The 16,822-nt window shown below is 44.7% G+C and overlaps 1 protein-coding gene across 1 annotated transcript; it reads right to left on the bottom strand.

The window, feature by feature from the left end:
• Positions 1-1,506: 1,506 nt before the first annotated feature.
• On the bottom strand, positions 1,507-15,659 carry LOC101330643 (B-lymphocyte antigen CD20-like). The gene is made up of 7 exons (XM_019948511.3): positions 15,524-15,659; positions 9,041-9,203; positions 8,468-8,587; positions 7,248-7,304; positions 5,287-5,523; positions 4,224-4,325; positions 1,507-3,350 (listed from the first exon to the last, which is right to left on the bottom strand). The coding sequence occupies exons 2-7, from the start codon at positions 9,185-9,187 to the stop codon at positions 3,105-3,107; spliced, it is 909 nt and encodes a 302-aa protein (XP_019804070.1). The 5' UTR covers positions 9,188-9,203; positions 15,524-15,659; the 3' UTR covers positions 1,507-3,104.
• Between the last annotated feature and the right edge of the window lie 1,163 nt (positions 15,660-16,822).

The following is a 16,822-nucleotide window of genomic DNA, read 5'->3' as shown; positions in this document are numbered from 1 at the left end:
GGCTGGGATCAGTAAGTACTTTTGGATGATTGAATTAATGATTTCCCAATGATGAGTTCGTGTCTTACTTTAGGATTTTTGTTCTCCCTTGCAGCAGGATGCATACTAGGTAAGAGTAATTTTCTTACAGTAAGTCACCAAGGGAAGAGGTGAACAAGGGGCAAACATGACTCCATGGGAAAATCCTAGCTTAGCTTTGATGTTGCCACCATATGATTCTACCATATTCATTTTATATTCCCTGGTCCTCTTTAGCTCAGAACACATAACCAGGTTTTGAATGAAAGGAAACCCCTTTAAGGTTTAGACTTAGGAAATTTTCCGATTTGTGTTTTAGGTTATGTACCAAGAATTTAAAACAAATCAAATCCAAGCTACCATTTCTGCGTATTGGGCTTTTCTCTTCTGAAAGTGTAATAAAAAGGAATTCCCTGGTTTTTAACCAGTGCCAGTACTTCCTATTGGTGGACTTTGACAAGGCCTAATGTGTGAAACCACATTTTGAATAATGAGAACAGGAAATATGTTTCTTCCTTGCTCATGGTTTCTGCAGCTATGAAAGTGATTTGCAAAAAAAAATAGAAAAAAAGGAAATACACTAAGTATCCAATTATAGAGGAAGGGTGAATTTATTCTATATTGATTCAATGAAGTGCTCAGTTGCAACTAAAAATAATACTTAAGAAAATTATATACCAGTAAAGAAACATATTTATGGTATAAATTTAAGTATAAAAAGATTACATTGTGCAGTGATTGCAAGTAGGTAAAATTATGTACTGTTGTGAACTAAGGTGATCAGCCATCCTGGTTTGCCTCGGGCTATCTGGTTTTTAGCACTGAAAGTCCTGTATCCCAGGAAATCTCTCAGTCCTGAGCAGAGTGGGGTGGTCTGTCACCCTACTATGAACAAATTGTCAAAGAGATAATTGGGGAGAAGGTCATAGCAAGGATTTTCATTCTTTTTTAAGAGTAGACATCAGCGGTGTCTCGTTATAAGGAGTTAATGTGAGGTCAGAAAAAACTAACTATTTGAGATCATAAAAATGAGCAAAATAAACTAAAATTCTTAAGGAAACCATGAGTTTGGAGAAGGATGCTCATATATATTTCAGAAGTGGAGAAAATGAGATAGAAATAAGATCTTGTCTCTTTTGAAGGTTTTCTCTCTGAATTTTGCCTTGAGTCTGCCATTGCCACAACCTCTTCCCTTTCCCCTAGTCCAAGGCAGGCACTGGTCCTAGTCTACCACCATATATTCCAGTCACATTCTGGAGCGCAGACAGCAAGGAGTGTGTTTTTAATGACCTGTTCCAGGAAAATTTTCCACGGGAATATGTGTGTGTGGTAGAATATATTGGCGTGAATAGTCGATGTCTTGACATCTTACAGTTCAAACCCATTTGGGATTATGTGAATATGAGCTTAAGGCTGCTGGAGCCTCCCAGGGTCAAAATGTTACAAGAGTAAAGAAGATTAGAGAAACACCATGTTGGAATCATCTGCTGCAGACGAGAACACACATACAGTTTTATTCATTTAAAGCCATTTTCGAGGACATAGACAGAAATGTCCCCCTTCCTTTTTTTTTTCCTAATCACAGGAAATATCTTCCATTGGTGGTCAAAGTGGAAATAGCACTGAGAGCGGAAATTACATTGTCTATGTACCTACCAGAGCCTGGCAGCACTCGGCATGTAGCAAATGCTCAAATGTAGCTGATAGCTTATAGTGACGTCTTCCTAGTTTAACATTCTTTCTATGTAGGGTAGTAACGTCTCTGAATATGAAAAAGAATCTAGAAATAGGGTAAATATTCCCTGAGATTTGGCATCATAAGTAATTATGTTATTTTCAAGCATGATCTTCTTTCTCAGAATGTCTATAGCACTTAGTGTCTGCATTCTATAATCTGACAGCTAATTGTATATTAATGATTTTTCAAAGGTTGTGAATGTCTAAGTCTTTTTGTCCCCAAGGGGTAAAACCTGACTTCTGACTCTTGTGTGTGTTTCTCAACACCTGTTTCATGCTGGTCAGAGAGCAGGTGCTGATAAAACCTGTTGACTTGGCTCTAGTAGTTTATGTAGACATTGGATAGGCAATTTGGTTGTTTCAAGCATTATAGCATTTGAATAAGAAGATCTAGGTATGAAACAGGCTCTCAAAATTACTTGCTGTGACCACTGACAAATTACCTTTACTTATTTATTTACTTATTTTCTCTTTGAACATTTGTAAAATAGGGATAGGGATTTTTTTTCCTTGATCATGGAAGCTCAATTGCAATTATTTGATAAAATACTTTGTGAACTGGAAAATATTCTACAAATACTGATTATCCTTTGTAATTTGGGTACTCCTCATGGCACTTTTTCTATCATTCTTTCTTCCTTTGCCTAAAGGCTAAAAGTAGGTAGACAGTGCAGCCAGGAGCCTAGAAGAGGAGTTAGGGGAAGTTAAGACAGACGGAGATGTGTAAGCGGTGCTGTTTGTACAAAGACAGGGGTGAGGACTGGCCACTTAGAGCTGCCCCAGTGGGGTGTGGAAGCCACAGTGTCAGCCCCATATAAAGATAGATGGAATGGGATCTTTATTGTACCTCAGTATTATTTTTTGCTTTCCTGAAAACAGTGGTGCAAAAGAGACTCCACGAAAAATGTAGATGTGGAAGGAATTAAAGATAGCTTAGGGACGGCATGGAGCAGTCACTTACATTTTTCATCTGGTGCAGAGTCTCCCTATTGCGGAGGGAAAAAATGAAAAGACAAGCGAACTACTACCGCTGTGACTACCACTGCACCTTATCCAAGGAACAGACCAGTGAGAAACCACATTCTGAAGCCCTTATTCAGCCTATTGTTTTTTAACGTAAGAAAGCTGTCCTAAGCAAGAAACATGATGATACAGTCTACTACAATGGCCTATGTTCATCCTCTGAATGAGGACGGGGCGAAGGGAGCTGTGGTCCCTCCATGCAAAGACCAGAGCGACATGGAGGCTGCATGCAGAGTGCCTTCAGAAATGGGGGTAAATAAGTCTCTTGGAAGCTGTGAACGTTAATGTCTAAAAAAAAAGAAAACAGAAAACAGAAAAAAACTAGTTTAAGGGACACTATCATTTTCTAACGGTGAGGCTTCCTGATCTTGGGGAGGTTCTGGAAACGTTATTTCCGTTTCTCCTTCTCCTTCTCCTTCTCCTTCTTCTTCTTCTTCTTCTTCTTGGACTGGAATAATTTCAATGTCCTCTTCATTCTTTGGTTGGGAAGATATTTCAATCTGCTCAACCACTTCTTCTTTTATTTCAATTGCCTGTTCCTTTTTTTCTTCTGCTGACAGGAGAACTACGTTCTGGAACACAAAATTGAACCAACTTTTCTTGACCTTCATCACTGGCACATTTCTCAACAATCTGTATGAATATCAAATGCCTCCTGGTTTTTATGCTATTCATGTTATTTTCTATATGCTTCCCAGTACCAGGATTGATTTCCCAGCTGCTCAGATCCTTATCAAATCACTTATCAAGGCTCATCCTCAAGGCGAGCAGACACTTGCCACTTTGCCTGGAATGATCGCACAGTGTCTGGGAAATAACACTGCAACAATAGAGGAATTTAGATTTTAGTTTTGACTGGCCTTTATTGGAGATAACCTTGGGAAAGTAACTTTCTCTCTCCAACCCTGTCTTCCTCATCTGCAAAATGAAGGAATTGATGATGATTTCTAAATTCTCTTCCAAAGCTAACATCCTATGGTTCTGAAGCAGTTGATAATAGACCTGTCACTGGGATATTCATATCTCCCAATTGTGGAGCCTCTTTGAACCTATTGTTTTGGAAGAGGGATTAGAAGGAAAGAGGGGAGGAGAAGGGAATACTGAGAAATGAGGTGCAAGAAATAGTGGTTTTAATCAGCCTTCAGCCATCCTGTTTTTATGCATTAAGTATGGAATTCTGAAGTCAAGAGGGATGACTTGAAGTCCAGCAAAAAGGTTAGTAAGAGGATGTACATAGCATAGGACTGTATCCTCTGTCTAACCTTTAAACCTATTTCAGATTTCAAGACCTTTTCTCCATTACTGGTATTTTCTGCTTTCCAGAAATATGCTAGGATCACTTTTCATGATGTTCCCAGGCTCATCAGATTACACTCTCCATAAATGACTCTTTGTAGATGTGATTTTCCTACAGGGAGTTTGTGAACAGCATGGCTTCTACTTACAGCTTTGGGTCTGGAGCATATTTTTTTCCATTCGTTCTCAACAGTGCCAGCTGTCACAAGTTTCTGGAGGAAGGCAAAGAGCAACATCACTGCAAAAATGCCCTGAAGAACAGAAAAGTGAGGGTGAAAAGGTAATAATGAAAATATAAGAATATGGCTGGTGCTCTGTAAGTGACTGTGGACTAAAAGATCAATTCTTTAGGGAAATAATGACTGACTGTGAGAACTGCTAGTATCTGCATAACCCTAACCCTTAGCACAACTCCTGGCACATAACAGATAGTGTATGTTGCTGACAGAAAGTAAAGCAGTAATAATTAGTTGAAGAATCAATTCTGTGTAGGCGAGAACTATTATTGAGTCCCAAATTGAACTGTATCCAGCTTTAGGTGGTATGGTATCGCACTAAGGAAATCTCTCCACACTTGGGAGATGCATTTTTTTCCCCTTCAAACTCTACACTAAAAACTCCTTGAGGGGGCTTCCCTGGTGGCGCAGTGGTTGAGAGTCCGCCTGCCGATACGGGGGACACGGGTTCGTGCCCCGGTCCGGGAAGATCCCACGTGCCGCGGAGCGCCTGGGCCCGTGAGCCATGGCCGCTGAACCTGTGCGTTCCGGAGCCTGTGCTCCGCAACGGGAGAGGCCACAACAGTGAGAGGCCCGCGTACCGCAAAAAAAAAAAAAACCTCCTTGAGGCAAATGATGTTTATTACAACTTAGGTTCTTCAGTGTTCATCTTAATCAATAATAATAATAATAAATTTTCTGTTAATAATAATAATAAATGTTAAAGCTAGCACTTTCTTTGTACCAGACACTGTTCTAAGTGCTTTCCATGTATTAATTCATCCCTCAAAACAGCTCTATAAATACTATAAACGGTAATAAATACTATCACCTTCCCCATTTTACAGTTGAAGAAAATGAGACAGTGTGATCAGAATTCTTGCTGAACGCCATATAGGCAGTAAGTAGCAGACACAGACAGTCTGGATCTAGAGCTGATGGTCGTAAGAAAAATGCCATACTTCCTCCCTGAAAATAAATCCAGTTTCGCACTTACCAAGAACAAAAACCGTATGCTGTCACAATATTGCATAGCTAGAGAGTTTTTGTCAGCGGGGTTAGCTGGTTCACAGTTGTGTATGTTAATGTATGGTGTGGGAGCCTTAGTGAGGTTCAGACTCTCCATTTTAAAAAAGTGGGAAATTGTCAGATTAAATATGTCCATGATCAAAAAAATTATTCCAGAAATAGCAGCAAAGAGGCTCAATGAGTTCATTATTATTCTCCCTCTGACCTGAAATAGAGACATAAAGATTTATTAATTGAGTTTAATTACCAATTGAAGAATATAAGCTAGGAAGGAATTCCAGATCCCATTCCCCTGACTCAGAAAGGCACTACACCTAAATCATACTAAGTTCTATTTCTCTCAGTTGTTTTTAGTCTCTTTGTCACTATAAAATGAAAACCTTCATGTCTGAACCTTGTCCCTTTCTCAGATTTCCCCATCTCATTTATGCCACCACCATCCAATCAGTTCATCAAGAAAACATCCTAGGAGTAATCCTTGTACTTCCTTTCACTGCCACTGCCACCAGAATACTAGTAGGCATTCAATACACAACTGTTGAGTAAATGAAATGAATAGTATTCAGATTAGATCACAGTGAAGCAGGATGGTATTGTGGGTATAGGTAGGGAAAGAGCACATAGACCCCTCTAGGTCTGTACCATCAAGTGGAAACAAGCAAATGGTAACGCCTATTCCCTCCCTCTTGCCCCAGGTTGCAGTCAGCCCCAGTCTATCATCTTTCAAGATACAATTAAGGCTGATGGCTCCGGGCAGCACAGGTAAGAGGATGTCAGTGTGACTGTGCTACCTTGCCGGGATGATAAGAGTTCGAAACAAGAAGGTATGTGCGGAAAGTACCATAATGGTGTGGGGTTGTTGGTGATTATCTTCAGACACACATACTTCATCCCTGGTTGTATGACCTACAGGTGGCAAGTCAGTAGGACTGACTGTATTTGGAGAATAAATACAACTTGATCTTCATAAACAGTTTTTCTTTTCCCCCAAGCTGAGTTTGGCAGACCACCTCTAGACAGGAGTCATCTCAACCTCCTCCGTCCCCACTGACTTCGGAAGCGACTCAAATTAGTGATAGCGTAGTAAGTGGAGAAAAGTTGAAGAAGGAAGCTTGCTGGTAAGCTCTTGACCTGTACAGAATCAGGGGTTCTTTCTGGGTGTAAATGTGTCCTGAGGGGTGATATGCACAAGACCACTCTAGCTCTTTATAGCATCTGAAGCACCCTCATATATATTACTCCATTTTATCCTCAGGAGAGTTTCATACGGTAGCAAAGACAGTATCTCCATTTTATAGGTTAAAATTCAGAGGTACAGGGGCTTCCCTGGTGGCTCAGTGGTTGCGAGTCCGCCTGCCGATGCAGGGGACGCGGGTTCGTGCCCCGGTCCGGGAAGATCCCACATGCCGCGGAGCGGCTGGGCCCGTGAGCCATGGCCACTGAGCCTGCGCGTCCGGAGCCTGTGCTCCGCAACGGGAGAGGCCACAGCAGTGAGAGGCCCGTGTACCACAAAAAATAAAATAAAATTCAGAGGTACACAGGGGTAAACTGACTTGCCCAGGGTTACAGCTGAAGGTTAACTAGGACTTGAGTCAGTCATAGCATTGATTAGACAGTTTTCCTAAATGCTGGTCTGAGAGAAATGACAAGATTTTCAAAGAGATCTCAGTCTCACACAGCATCTCACATTCCTAAGACCATAAGCATGCTCTTCAACGATCTGCCTTTAATTCTGTTTCCATGAATATCTCATTTCCATGTTTTTTATGAATGAAATCACAACGGCATCATAGAGGATCTTTTGCTTCTTAGGATTGAGCGATAACTCAGTGCTACTGTAACTGCAAAGGTCTTCAAGGGTCCTTCTTTTCAACTGAGAAAATAGCTACTTCTCTGATGTGTGGGAAAGAAGGACATACGATTACTTGCCAAACTCTTCATGGAGTTTTTCTCCGCTGCTGCCAGGAGTGATCCAGAAATGATATACTGTAAAAAGAGAGGTGGTGGGTGGGGAAGGGCAGGGGCGAGATGGGAGAAGCAGCAGAGAGAGAGAGGGGGGCAGAGAAGGAGATCACTTTTTAACATTGAGAACTGGTTGTAAAAAAGCTATCCACACTTTCAACCACTTTCACTAAACTATCCAGTCCTTTTTAATGGATTTATTCATTTTTCAGCATATTTCTCCCTTATTCAGGCTCAATCCCATTCAGTCCATGCCTTTTATTCAATCAGATGGGGAGCTGTGACTAGGAATATAGTAAGACCAGAGGCAGAATTCACATTTCCATGTCCATTAGTACTCACACTGTGAAGTTAAACGTTTTATTTTCAGTTTTCCTTTTTGTAATTTGGGGAATTGCTCTTTGGAGTTCACAGTGCTTTAAATGGCGTTGATGGCAATGATGAGTGAATTGATGTAGAAGAAATACTTGGCCTGAATGTCGTAGGGACTTCATTCAAACATGGGCTGCTACAGGAAGTGGCCATTATTTCTCATCTTCCTTTTCTACTATTCAAGCTCTAAGATGGAGGAAACTCTTTCACGACTCCATCTCTCCTTGTGCTGAAAATTTCAATCCTGGACCTGTCTTCATAGTGGCATCTATGAAGGGGTAATGGTGATGAAAACATCACTGTCCCATACCACATCCAGACAGGGTTACAAGCTTGGAAAACAGGCACGTGAAACAGCCGTAAGGAGTACTGCTCTGCTGATAAGTGAGGGGAGATTTCTTTGGGATGGGACTAATTTCACCACGTGAGATCGTAACTAAAGAGAATGGTAGGGAAGAAGGACCAGGTGGGAGGAAGTTTGCTTTCTGAAACACCATGCTCTACAGTCCAAACGTCTAGTACCCAGCCCCCTTCATGCTGGACACTGACTTTGGAGAGGTCCTGCTTTGAGAAGTCTTTCCTCCCTGTGTAGGGCAGCTTTCTCTGAATTCCCATGAAGCATGACCACTGACTCTCAACCATGGGATTCATGCTCCGTGCAGTCCACCTCTCTTTCCACTAAATCACGTCAACCAGATAACCTGTTCCCTGCTCCTGTGCTTTCCTCAACACAGAAATAATCTGGTCTATTCCTGTGGAGCTTTTTAACCTTTTTGTCTGTATCACTCCCCAAATGGTTGTTAGTTTTTACTCACCATAATGCCTCCCCAGAGAGGGTACCACAAAGTTACACAGATGGGTGCATAGACCTCCGCGTGAAGCAACAGGAGGCCGCCCAGGGCAATGTGGAAGAGCCCATTCATAACCTGGACAGCCTGGGGAGAGAATAGGGGCACTGATGGATGAACTGAAGTAAGTCATCGTCAAGTCAGAAAGCGAAAGTGAGGCCGGAAGCCCTGGTTCCTGACCTGGATGGGGCTGTGTAAGATGTCCAAAGCAAGCGGTGAAGGTGCCAAGACCTTTGTCTTGTTCCGATTCGTTTTCCCCACCACCTGGGGCATTTCCAAGGCAGGTATATGTGGTATGCTGGTGATGACCTGGGACGGGAGACCCCTAACTCTGCAAGCCTCAAGATCAAGCGGGGGCATAAGATCACCACGATAGTCTCTCTGTACGTCCCTGATTTGGCCCCCTGTGTCAGACATAAAGATCACCTCAGGTGGGGTCAAATACCTTCCAGTCGGATTGAATTTTGTACCTGGCCTACAGCATCTGCTTCTGTAGGCCAGAGAGTCCCTAGGATGTGGAGTGGAGGGCAACTGACTTACCCCCAAAGCCTTAGATTCCCTCATGAAGAAGCTCTGTGTGGCGCCCACCACTGAAGGCACCCTCCTGGGAATTAGTTTCTGAACAGGCTGCATGGCAATAGGGCCTGCCGGGAAAGCTCCACTCATGGAATTTCTGGGCGTCGTCATTTCACCCTCAAAAGTCCTAAAAACAAATAATAAAATGAGGGGAGAGGGAACAGGATTCTTGGCAGTCTTTTATCTCATGTCGTGCACCTGAATACTTTCCTCTGTATTCTCTCTGTGGGTGTCACTGATGGCAGACACGGCCTCTTCCTAGTGACTTTGGATCTAAAGCAAGGCCTCCTGCCATGTTCTAAGATAGGATCTGGAGGGGGCATCTCATGCAAGGGTTTATGGGCCCAGGGATCCCTGCCCGTATTCTTTTTTTTGTGTGTGATATGTGGGCCTCTCACTGTTGTGGCCTCTCCCGTTGCGGAGCACGGGCTCCAGACGCGCAGGCTCAGCGGCCATGGCTCACGGGCCCAGCCGCTCCGCGGCACGTGGGATCCTCCCGGACCGGGGCACGAACCCGCGTCCCCTGCATCGGCAGGCGGACTCTCAACCACTGTGCCACCAGGGAAGCCCCTGCCGGTATTCTTGACAGACACATTTGGACGTGTTTTCTCTCTGTCGAGAACGTCGCGCTCATATTCTCTGTGTTCTGTGTGTCTGTCATCTCTGGATGCTTTCCTTGTGCTTTCATATTGGAAAATGTGTTTTGTGTGGGCTCGTCCTTGTCCCTTTGCTTACCTGCTTTTGTCCATTGGGATGGGCCAGAGTCACCATGCTGGAGGATGGTGAAGACTGTTGGAGTCGAGAGGGGCCGAGTCAATCTTCCCTCCTCCCACTAACTCTGCCACCTTGAGTAAATCACTTCAAGGAGGCTCTTGAAGGTTCTGTGTGAGACTGTGGCCTCTGAATCAGACTGCCTAGGTTTAGATCATGATTCTTCTATTTGCTGTGAAACTCTGGGTAAGTTCTTTAAACTCCCTGGGCCTCAACTTCTTCAACTGTAAAATGGGGATAGTAATCATTCTTATCTCATAGGGTTGCTGTGAGACTTAAATGGGCTGATGGTGTGTGCATGGCTGGTTTCTTTCCGTTCAGGGATAGCTCAAATGTCAGCCTCTCAAAGAAGCCTTTCCTGAGCCCTCAATCCGCAACGCCTCTCTCTCACAACGTCCCATTTTATTTATTTGGGAGCACTTATCCCTGTGAGGAGTTACTGTATTTGCTTGCTTGTGTACTGTCAGTCTCTCCCCACTAGAATATAAATTCCTTGTGTTCTCTGTGGTTTAGTATTTAAAATTATGCCTGGATTTAGTAGTTTCTTCATGAATATTATTGAAGAAGTAAATGTATGCAAACATCCATGTCTGGGGCTTCCCTGGTGGCGCAGTGGTTGAGAGTCCGCCTGCCGATGCAGGGGACGCGGGTTCGTGCCCCGGTCCGGGAAGATCCCACATGCCGCGGAGCGGCTGGGCCCGTGAGCCACGGCCGCTGAGCCTGCGCGTCTGGAGCCTGTGCTCCGCAACGGGAGAGGCCACAACAGTGAGAGGCCCGCGTACCGCAAAAAAAAAAAAAAAAAAGCACCCATGTCTGAATCATTATTAGCTGCTTTTGTTCTTGTTCAATATTTTTACCTTTAGGAGCAGTAGTTTCTACTTTTCCCATCTGAAAAATGAGAACAATACCCCTTTCAGAGACATGTTGTGAGAAATAAATAAGTTACCGTAAGTGAAAGTGCCTAGTACACAGGCAGGAAGTAGTAAATGCTATTCGTCCTCCGTGATGATCAGTTTCTGAATAGAAATGTCCCTTTCCAGCTCTAACATTCTAAGACTGTTCTACCTTCTTCATCACGTGGATTCCCTTCAGTATTCATTTCTTTATGTCAATTACTTACATGAATTCTATTGGGTCTTTCCTGGGACCTGGAAATCTCTCTTTAGGGACGCAATTTTGGTCTTGTCTTTACTGACTGTAAGTCACGTAAGGGGCCTTGGAGGCCAAAGCTGTCTGTCCAGCTTACTTATCTTCCTAAAGTCACGCAGGGCTGGGCACCTGCAGGTATGCTGGAAGCCAGGGGCTCGGGAGTCTCCCAGGCCTCACATCTGTACCCACTTCCTAGTAACAAAGACATTTCACATCTGGCATCTCATCTGAGCCTCACAGGGCAGACAAGGGATGAACCGTGGCCTCTGTTTTGTAGAAAGGGTAACAAGGGCACCGAGAAGCTAGGTAACTTGTTCAAAGTTACACAACCATCAGAGATTTAAAATGAGGGCTTGGACCTAGCCAACAAGGTATCTGTGGTAGCAGGCTGCTTTGTCCCCCGTGGGGAATAGGAATTCAGCCTTTCACTTATGAATCTCCTCCTTTTCCTTCAAATAGATGTGCGGTTTGGATGACTATACATCGGTTGAAAACAGAGTATCTGTCTGGGCCATGGCTGAAGGGGAAGAGGGAAGGCTGTGGGTCCTTCACACCTGATTTTGCCCCAGCCCTAGATTACCAGATGTCGTGTGCTCTTAGGGATCCGCTTTGCACCGCAAACCACCCCGCAAGACCACCAACAGGAGGGAATATTTTAATATAGACCACTAAGGTGTTTACAGACGGATTCAGGCAGAGTTTTTAGGGCCAGTCAGACCTCAGAAACCATTCCGTTCATTTGATAAATGAGGAGACTGTGGCCCAAGGATGAGACACGCCTAGTTAAAGACCTCGCACTTAGTGATGGAACCGAACCAGAAAGGCAGCCCCTAGGGCTCCGAGGCTCGTGCGCTTTCTGCCGCACCTCGGGCTGGACCACACAGCTGGAGTTGTTCACTGAGCGCCCGCTCTGTGCTAGTTAGTTCCCACGCTCCCACAGCTTCCCTGCTAAGTGGGAAGTTTCTTTTTCTCTGCAGTTGTGGAAATGGGGGTTCTGAGAGGTTAATTAATTTTCCCACGGTAAGTATGGAATGAGCTGAGGGTTACCACACTCCTCTCCAGAGGGCTCCTTTTAATGAGGACAACTTATAAAGCAAAGGTCATCAATTATCTGGACAGAAGGAGATGATTGGACTACCATTGTTTTCATTTCTCCTCACTTTTCATCTGCCTAAGGCTGTGTCTATATTATTAGTCAGATAAACCTTTTGTGTAAGCAAGTCCTCCTTGGGCTTTGTCTGCCATGACTAATGGCAGTAATGACCGTTGGAGGGGAATATTTTATTTCTCTTAAGATGATGTCTCACTATGGCAACTATATTTCTACAAAGCCTTCAACACATACCACTGTAAAATAGTTTATAAACACAAACATACTTGTTTCTCTGTGCTACTTCATTTTTTCTGGCATATGTGTGTGTGTGTGTATATATATATATATATGCATGCCAGGTCATTGTAGACTGACTGGGTAATGAAAGATTTTATTCATTTTATTCTATGGGAATATGTGAAACTAGACCACACACTCATCAAGTTATTGTAGAGTCCTGTAGCCTTACCCTATATATTTTTTTTCTTTAATTGTTCACCATGACTGTTTGTCCCAACTGTGTGTTTTCCAACACACAGTTATGCTCAAAGACTAGTTGGTACACTAGTAGTGGTTACTGATCACATTGGTCAAAATGTGGTCATAAGATTTTTTTTTTTTGCAGTATGCGGGCCTCTCACTGTTGTGGCCTCTCCCGTTGCGGAGCACAGGCTCCGGACACGCAGGCCCAGCGGCCATGGCTCACGGGCCCAGCCGCTCCGCGGCATGCGGGATCTTCCCAGACCGGGGCACGAACCCGTGTCCCCTGCATCGGCAGGCGGACTCTCAACCACTGCGCCACCAGGGAAGCCCGGTCCTAAGATTTTATTATCACCGAACTATACTAAAATCAGGACTCAGTTTATCAGACACTGCCCTGTTTTATTACAGCAATTTCTGCAAATCTTCTTGGGTTTTTAAAAGGCACCACTATTTCCATGTCCTTCTCCTGAAGAAGATCTCACAGCGTTTCTGGGCTTTGGTTTGAATAATGACCTTTAGGTCTAATACTTCCATCATTTACTCAGAAGTTCAAAGCTGCCCAGATTTTGTTACCTCCACTTCCTCCTTTGCCGCTCAAATAGTTTTGCATTTTCATCCCTTGTGGCCTCCTGTGCGCTTGTCTCTGAGGAATAACATTCTTAATACTTCCTTTTCCTCTGCCTTTGCTCTACAGCCCGTCTCCTTCTACTGTGTCGTTAGTCCTTCAATGAGATTGGTTGCATCTTCAATCTCTTGCTATATTTGGGGAGTACTGAGCAGAAAGAGCTAGTCCTAGCTCTGTTGCTTGCTACCGTTGTGACCTGATCTCTCTATTCAAAGTTTTGTTTTGAGAACATGAGATAATTTGCAATTTATAAACTACTAAAGGCTCAAAGAATAATTATCATCCCTGGAACCTTTGTTACGATTAAAATGTGCTGCGGTGTCTCCCCAGTCCCAAAACCCCTTCCTTTAATCCAGGACTGTCCCAGCCACTGCGCAGTCTCCCCAGTCCTATACTCCCAGCGTCTTAAAAGCTTCCTCTCTGCTTCCACTTCCTCACGACCCACTCACTCCTCGACACTCCGCGGCTGCTTCCTGCCAGAGCCACTCAGGTGAAACCGCCTTCTTCAAAGACTGTGCTGCAGGGTCTTCCCGGGCATCCCAGGGGTTCAGACTCTGTGCTGCTATTGCAGGGGCACAGATCTGATCCCTGGTCGGGGAACTAAGATCCTGCAGGCCACCAAGATCCCACCTGCCACTGCGACCCCGCCTGCGGCGAGGTGGGGGCATAAAAGCTCCACGAGAGAAAGAACGTGCTGCAAAGCCAGGCATCATCCCTCGGGTGGCTTCACATCTGTACCCCTGTCACCCAGGCTTAAAACGTTGGAGCCATATTCCGCTCCAGCTCCTTCATCTCCCACATGGAAGCTAAGTCAGGCAGTTTCTACCTCTGTAAATATCGTATTTTGCAGGTGCCAGTGTCCCCTCATGAGTTTGATTCTCATTTCCTCTCCTCTCGTTTCCTCTACTGGTTTAGCACAGAAATCTTGCTTTTCTGCCTTCTGTCTCTCTCTTTTCTAACCCGTCCTCCACAAGGCAGCTAGATCAGACTCCCTTAAATCCCTGCTGAAGTGACGCTGAACTTGAACTCATCTCTGATCTGTCATTGCCTGCCGGGGAAAACCCTTTACCTGGTCGCTCACAGCCTCTACGTAATTTCTTAAGCTCACATCCCACTACTCCCCACAGAGCCACTGGTCTGGATGCCTCTCCCGCTTTCTTCTTTGAACCGTCTCAACTTTGAAATGCTTCTCCTCCCACCCCCTTCACTTTCAGTGCCGCTGCCCATCAGACATTCACATCACCGAGGCTCTTCCTGGCCAGGAATTCTCCTTCAGAGCCCACAGCTCTTTGCATTCCTTACTTGTCACTTTCTCATGTCATATTGTTAGTCCCTCTAATGGAGTGTAAATTCCTTTTGGGAACGCCTTACTAGGATTACGCAGGGAACCTGTTTCCTATATACTATGAGCTCAAGAAATGGTAAACTGAACGGTAACCTGAACATTAAACTGAACTACTTCCTCGGGACAGGTTTACAGACACTCAGGATGTCGGACCAAAAGGTGATTGATTTCATCTCACCGGTCAGTCAGTGCGATCAAGCCATGTTATGGGAAACGGGGGAAGGGAATGTTATAAACTGGTTTCGGGAGACCGTGACGGCAGGGTTAGAGGTCGTCTTTGTCGGCCTTCATCAGATCTTCCTCTAGTCTCCAGTGCCCACTCTCTCTCTCGGTTTCTGTGACGGATTTGAGGCAGGGTTTTGTGCTCGATTTGGTGTCCACCAATCCCCTCCAGAAAATGTTCTCCTGAGAGGCTTAACAACATCTAGGGGTATTCACATGTAGTGGGGTAGCCTTGGAGACAAAAGCATTTAAGGCGAGAGGCGTGGAGTTATTTTCGTTACAGCCGTGACTGTTTATTTTCTTATTTGGTTCGAGGCTGTTCTAAGAGCGTCAGGATTTTAGCTCATTTATTCTTCATAACGCAGTGGGTGTTACTACTGCCCCCACTTTATAGGTGAGGAAACCGAGGAGCACAGAGGTTTAGTAACTTGCCTGAGGTTATAGGGCTTGTGGATGGCGGAGCTCAGGTTTGAGCCCAGCAGGTAGTAACCGTGCTTTGATCTACATGAGGCAATTTACTACTTTTGTAGATGGGCCAGGGTCATTCTAGAGAGAGAGAGAGAGTGAGTGAGTGGTTAAGGTAGTAGGTGGACGGACAGCAGGCCTTGGTATCGCCTTTCCTCAAATGATGACACTATCAGAAGACCTGACCAGGGAAGCCCTAGAATTAAAGCCAAGAATCTCCAGTCTCCCACACCATCCTACGCCTTCTCTGTCACTCCCTTTTAGACACTTAAGCAAAGCAAATGGATTCCTTACCTGAGTCTCCAAGGTCTTAAGGCTCAAGGGCTGACGTGGATGCTTGCGGCTGAGTTCGCTTAGACAGCTAGGTTCTCGAGCACACAGCGGGCGAGTGAGATGGACCAGGCCTGGGATTGCTGATAGATACCAGGTGACAGGAAATTAGTGGCTTCTGCTACCTTGGGTTTTGCCCCAATTACTTTAGTTTAATACACACTTATCAGAGCTGAAGAGGATATACAAAAAAGTTTCTGCCTTACCAGGAGGTTTCACTTCTTGAAAAAGATCCCAGGGGACTGCCGGGCGTACTTTACGCTGCCTTAATTAGAAGAACTATGTAGGCCCCCACCCTGTAAGCAGGTGTGGATGGGGGGTCCCCGAGGGCACGAAGGGCTCTAGAAATTCTGCAAAGATGGGCTGTTAGGACTTTTACCTTTTTCTGTTACTTTCTTAGGAATGGGTGGGTGGGAAGGAGGCATCCATGCAGAGAGATTGAAGAATCATTAAGCCCGTACCCTTGGAAGTGTTGTGTGTATCCTCTGCAAATGTCATCCTCATTTGCCCACACTTAGGGTTCGAGTGGGACCGTGTATGTCTCGTGTTGAATTTAGTAGAAATGGCCTAAAAATATCTTTTGGTGCTGTGGAACATGTCCCCAGAAGCTTGAGGCAAGAGTTCCATATTTGGGGATGTACATTGAAATAGTACTTTTACCTACAAACCCACCTTTTCCCTCCATCTGTCTAGTACCCTAGTGTCCCCTCTCTTTTCAGTCGGGGCCAGAGCTGTGTGGCCATCAAGCCCAGCGCTAGATCAGGTGAGGAAACGGAGGAAGCTGGTGGCCAGGAGAGTAAACATTTGGGAGACGCATCAAAGAAAGTTTTGCCCAAAGGTATTGTATCCACTGCGCTACCATATACAACCTTTATGTTCATATTTTGGATTTTTCTTACTTGGTAATCTTCTTATCCATTGATGTATTTCGTTAGCGACCCAGGGCTGTAGTTAGGTAATCGTTTGCCTAGTCTAAAGGGCTGAAACATGGCAGCTCTGTTGCTGAATCTGAGGTTCGTTCATATCTTCTCTCTCACTCTCTCTCCTCTCTTCTCTATTTCTCCCTCTGCCTCTCTTTTCTTTAAGATGGTTTGGAATCAGAGGGTTAGAACCAATGGGTAAAAGTCATTCTGGAGAGGCTGATTTGGGGGCAACATAGAAAAAAATGCCATGTCCCCACCCACCATTGGAGCAGTTCGTTAGTGGAACAGGCTAACGTTTGAATAGAGAACTTGCTGTCATCAAGTATACACAGGTAGGAGC

This window comes from Tursiops truncatus, chromosome 8 (assembly GCF_011762595.2).
Source record: "Tursiops truncatus isolate mTurTru1 chromosome 8, mTurTru1.mat.Y, whole genome shotgun sequence".
NCBI lineage: Eukaryota > Metazoa > Chordata > Mammalia > Artiodactyla > Delphinidae > Tursiops > Tursiops truncatus.
Note: the sequence above shows the minus strand (reverse complement) of the source record. Positions and strands in the feature narration are given on the sequence as shown.

What these genes read in the sequence shown, in the direction of transcription:
- LOC101330643 (XM_019948511.3), bottom strand. Translation starts at nt 9,187, where the DNA reads ATGACGACGCCCAGAAATTCCATGAGTGGAGCTTTCCCGGCAGGCCCT. An exon ending in AAAACTCCATGAAGAGTTTG is followed by an intron (nt 5,524 to 7,247) that starts GCAAGTAATCGT and finishes TCTCTATTTCAG; the next exon opens with GTCAGAGGGAGAATAATAAT. An exon ending in GCATACGGTTTTTGTTCTTG is followed by an intron (nt 4,326 to 5,286) that starts GTAAGTGCGAAA and finishes TCTGTTCTTCAG; the next exon opens with GGCATTTTTGCAGTGATGTT.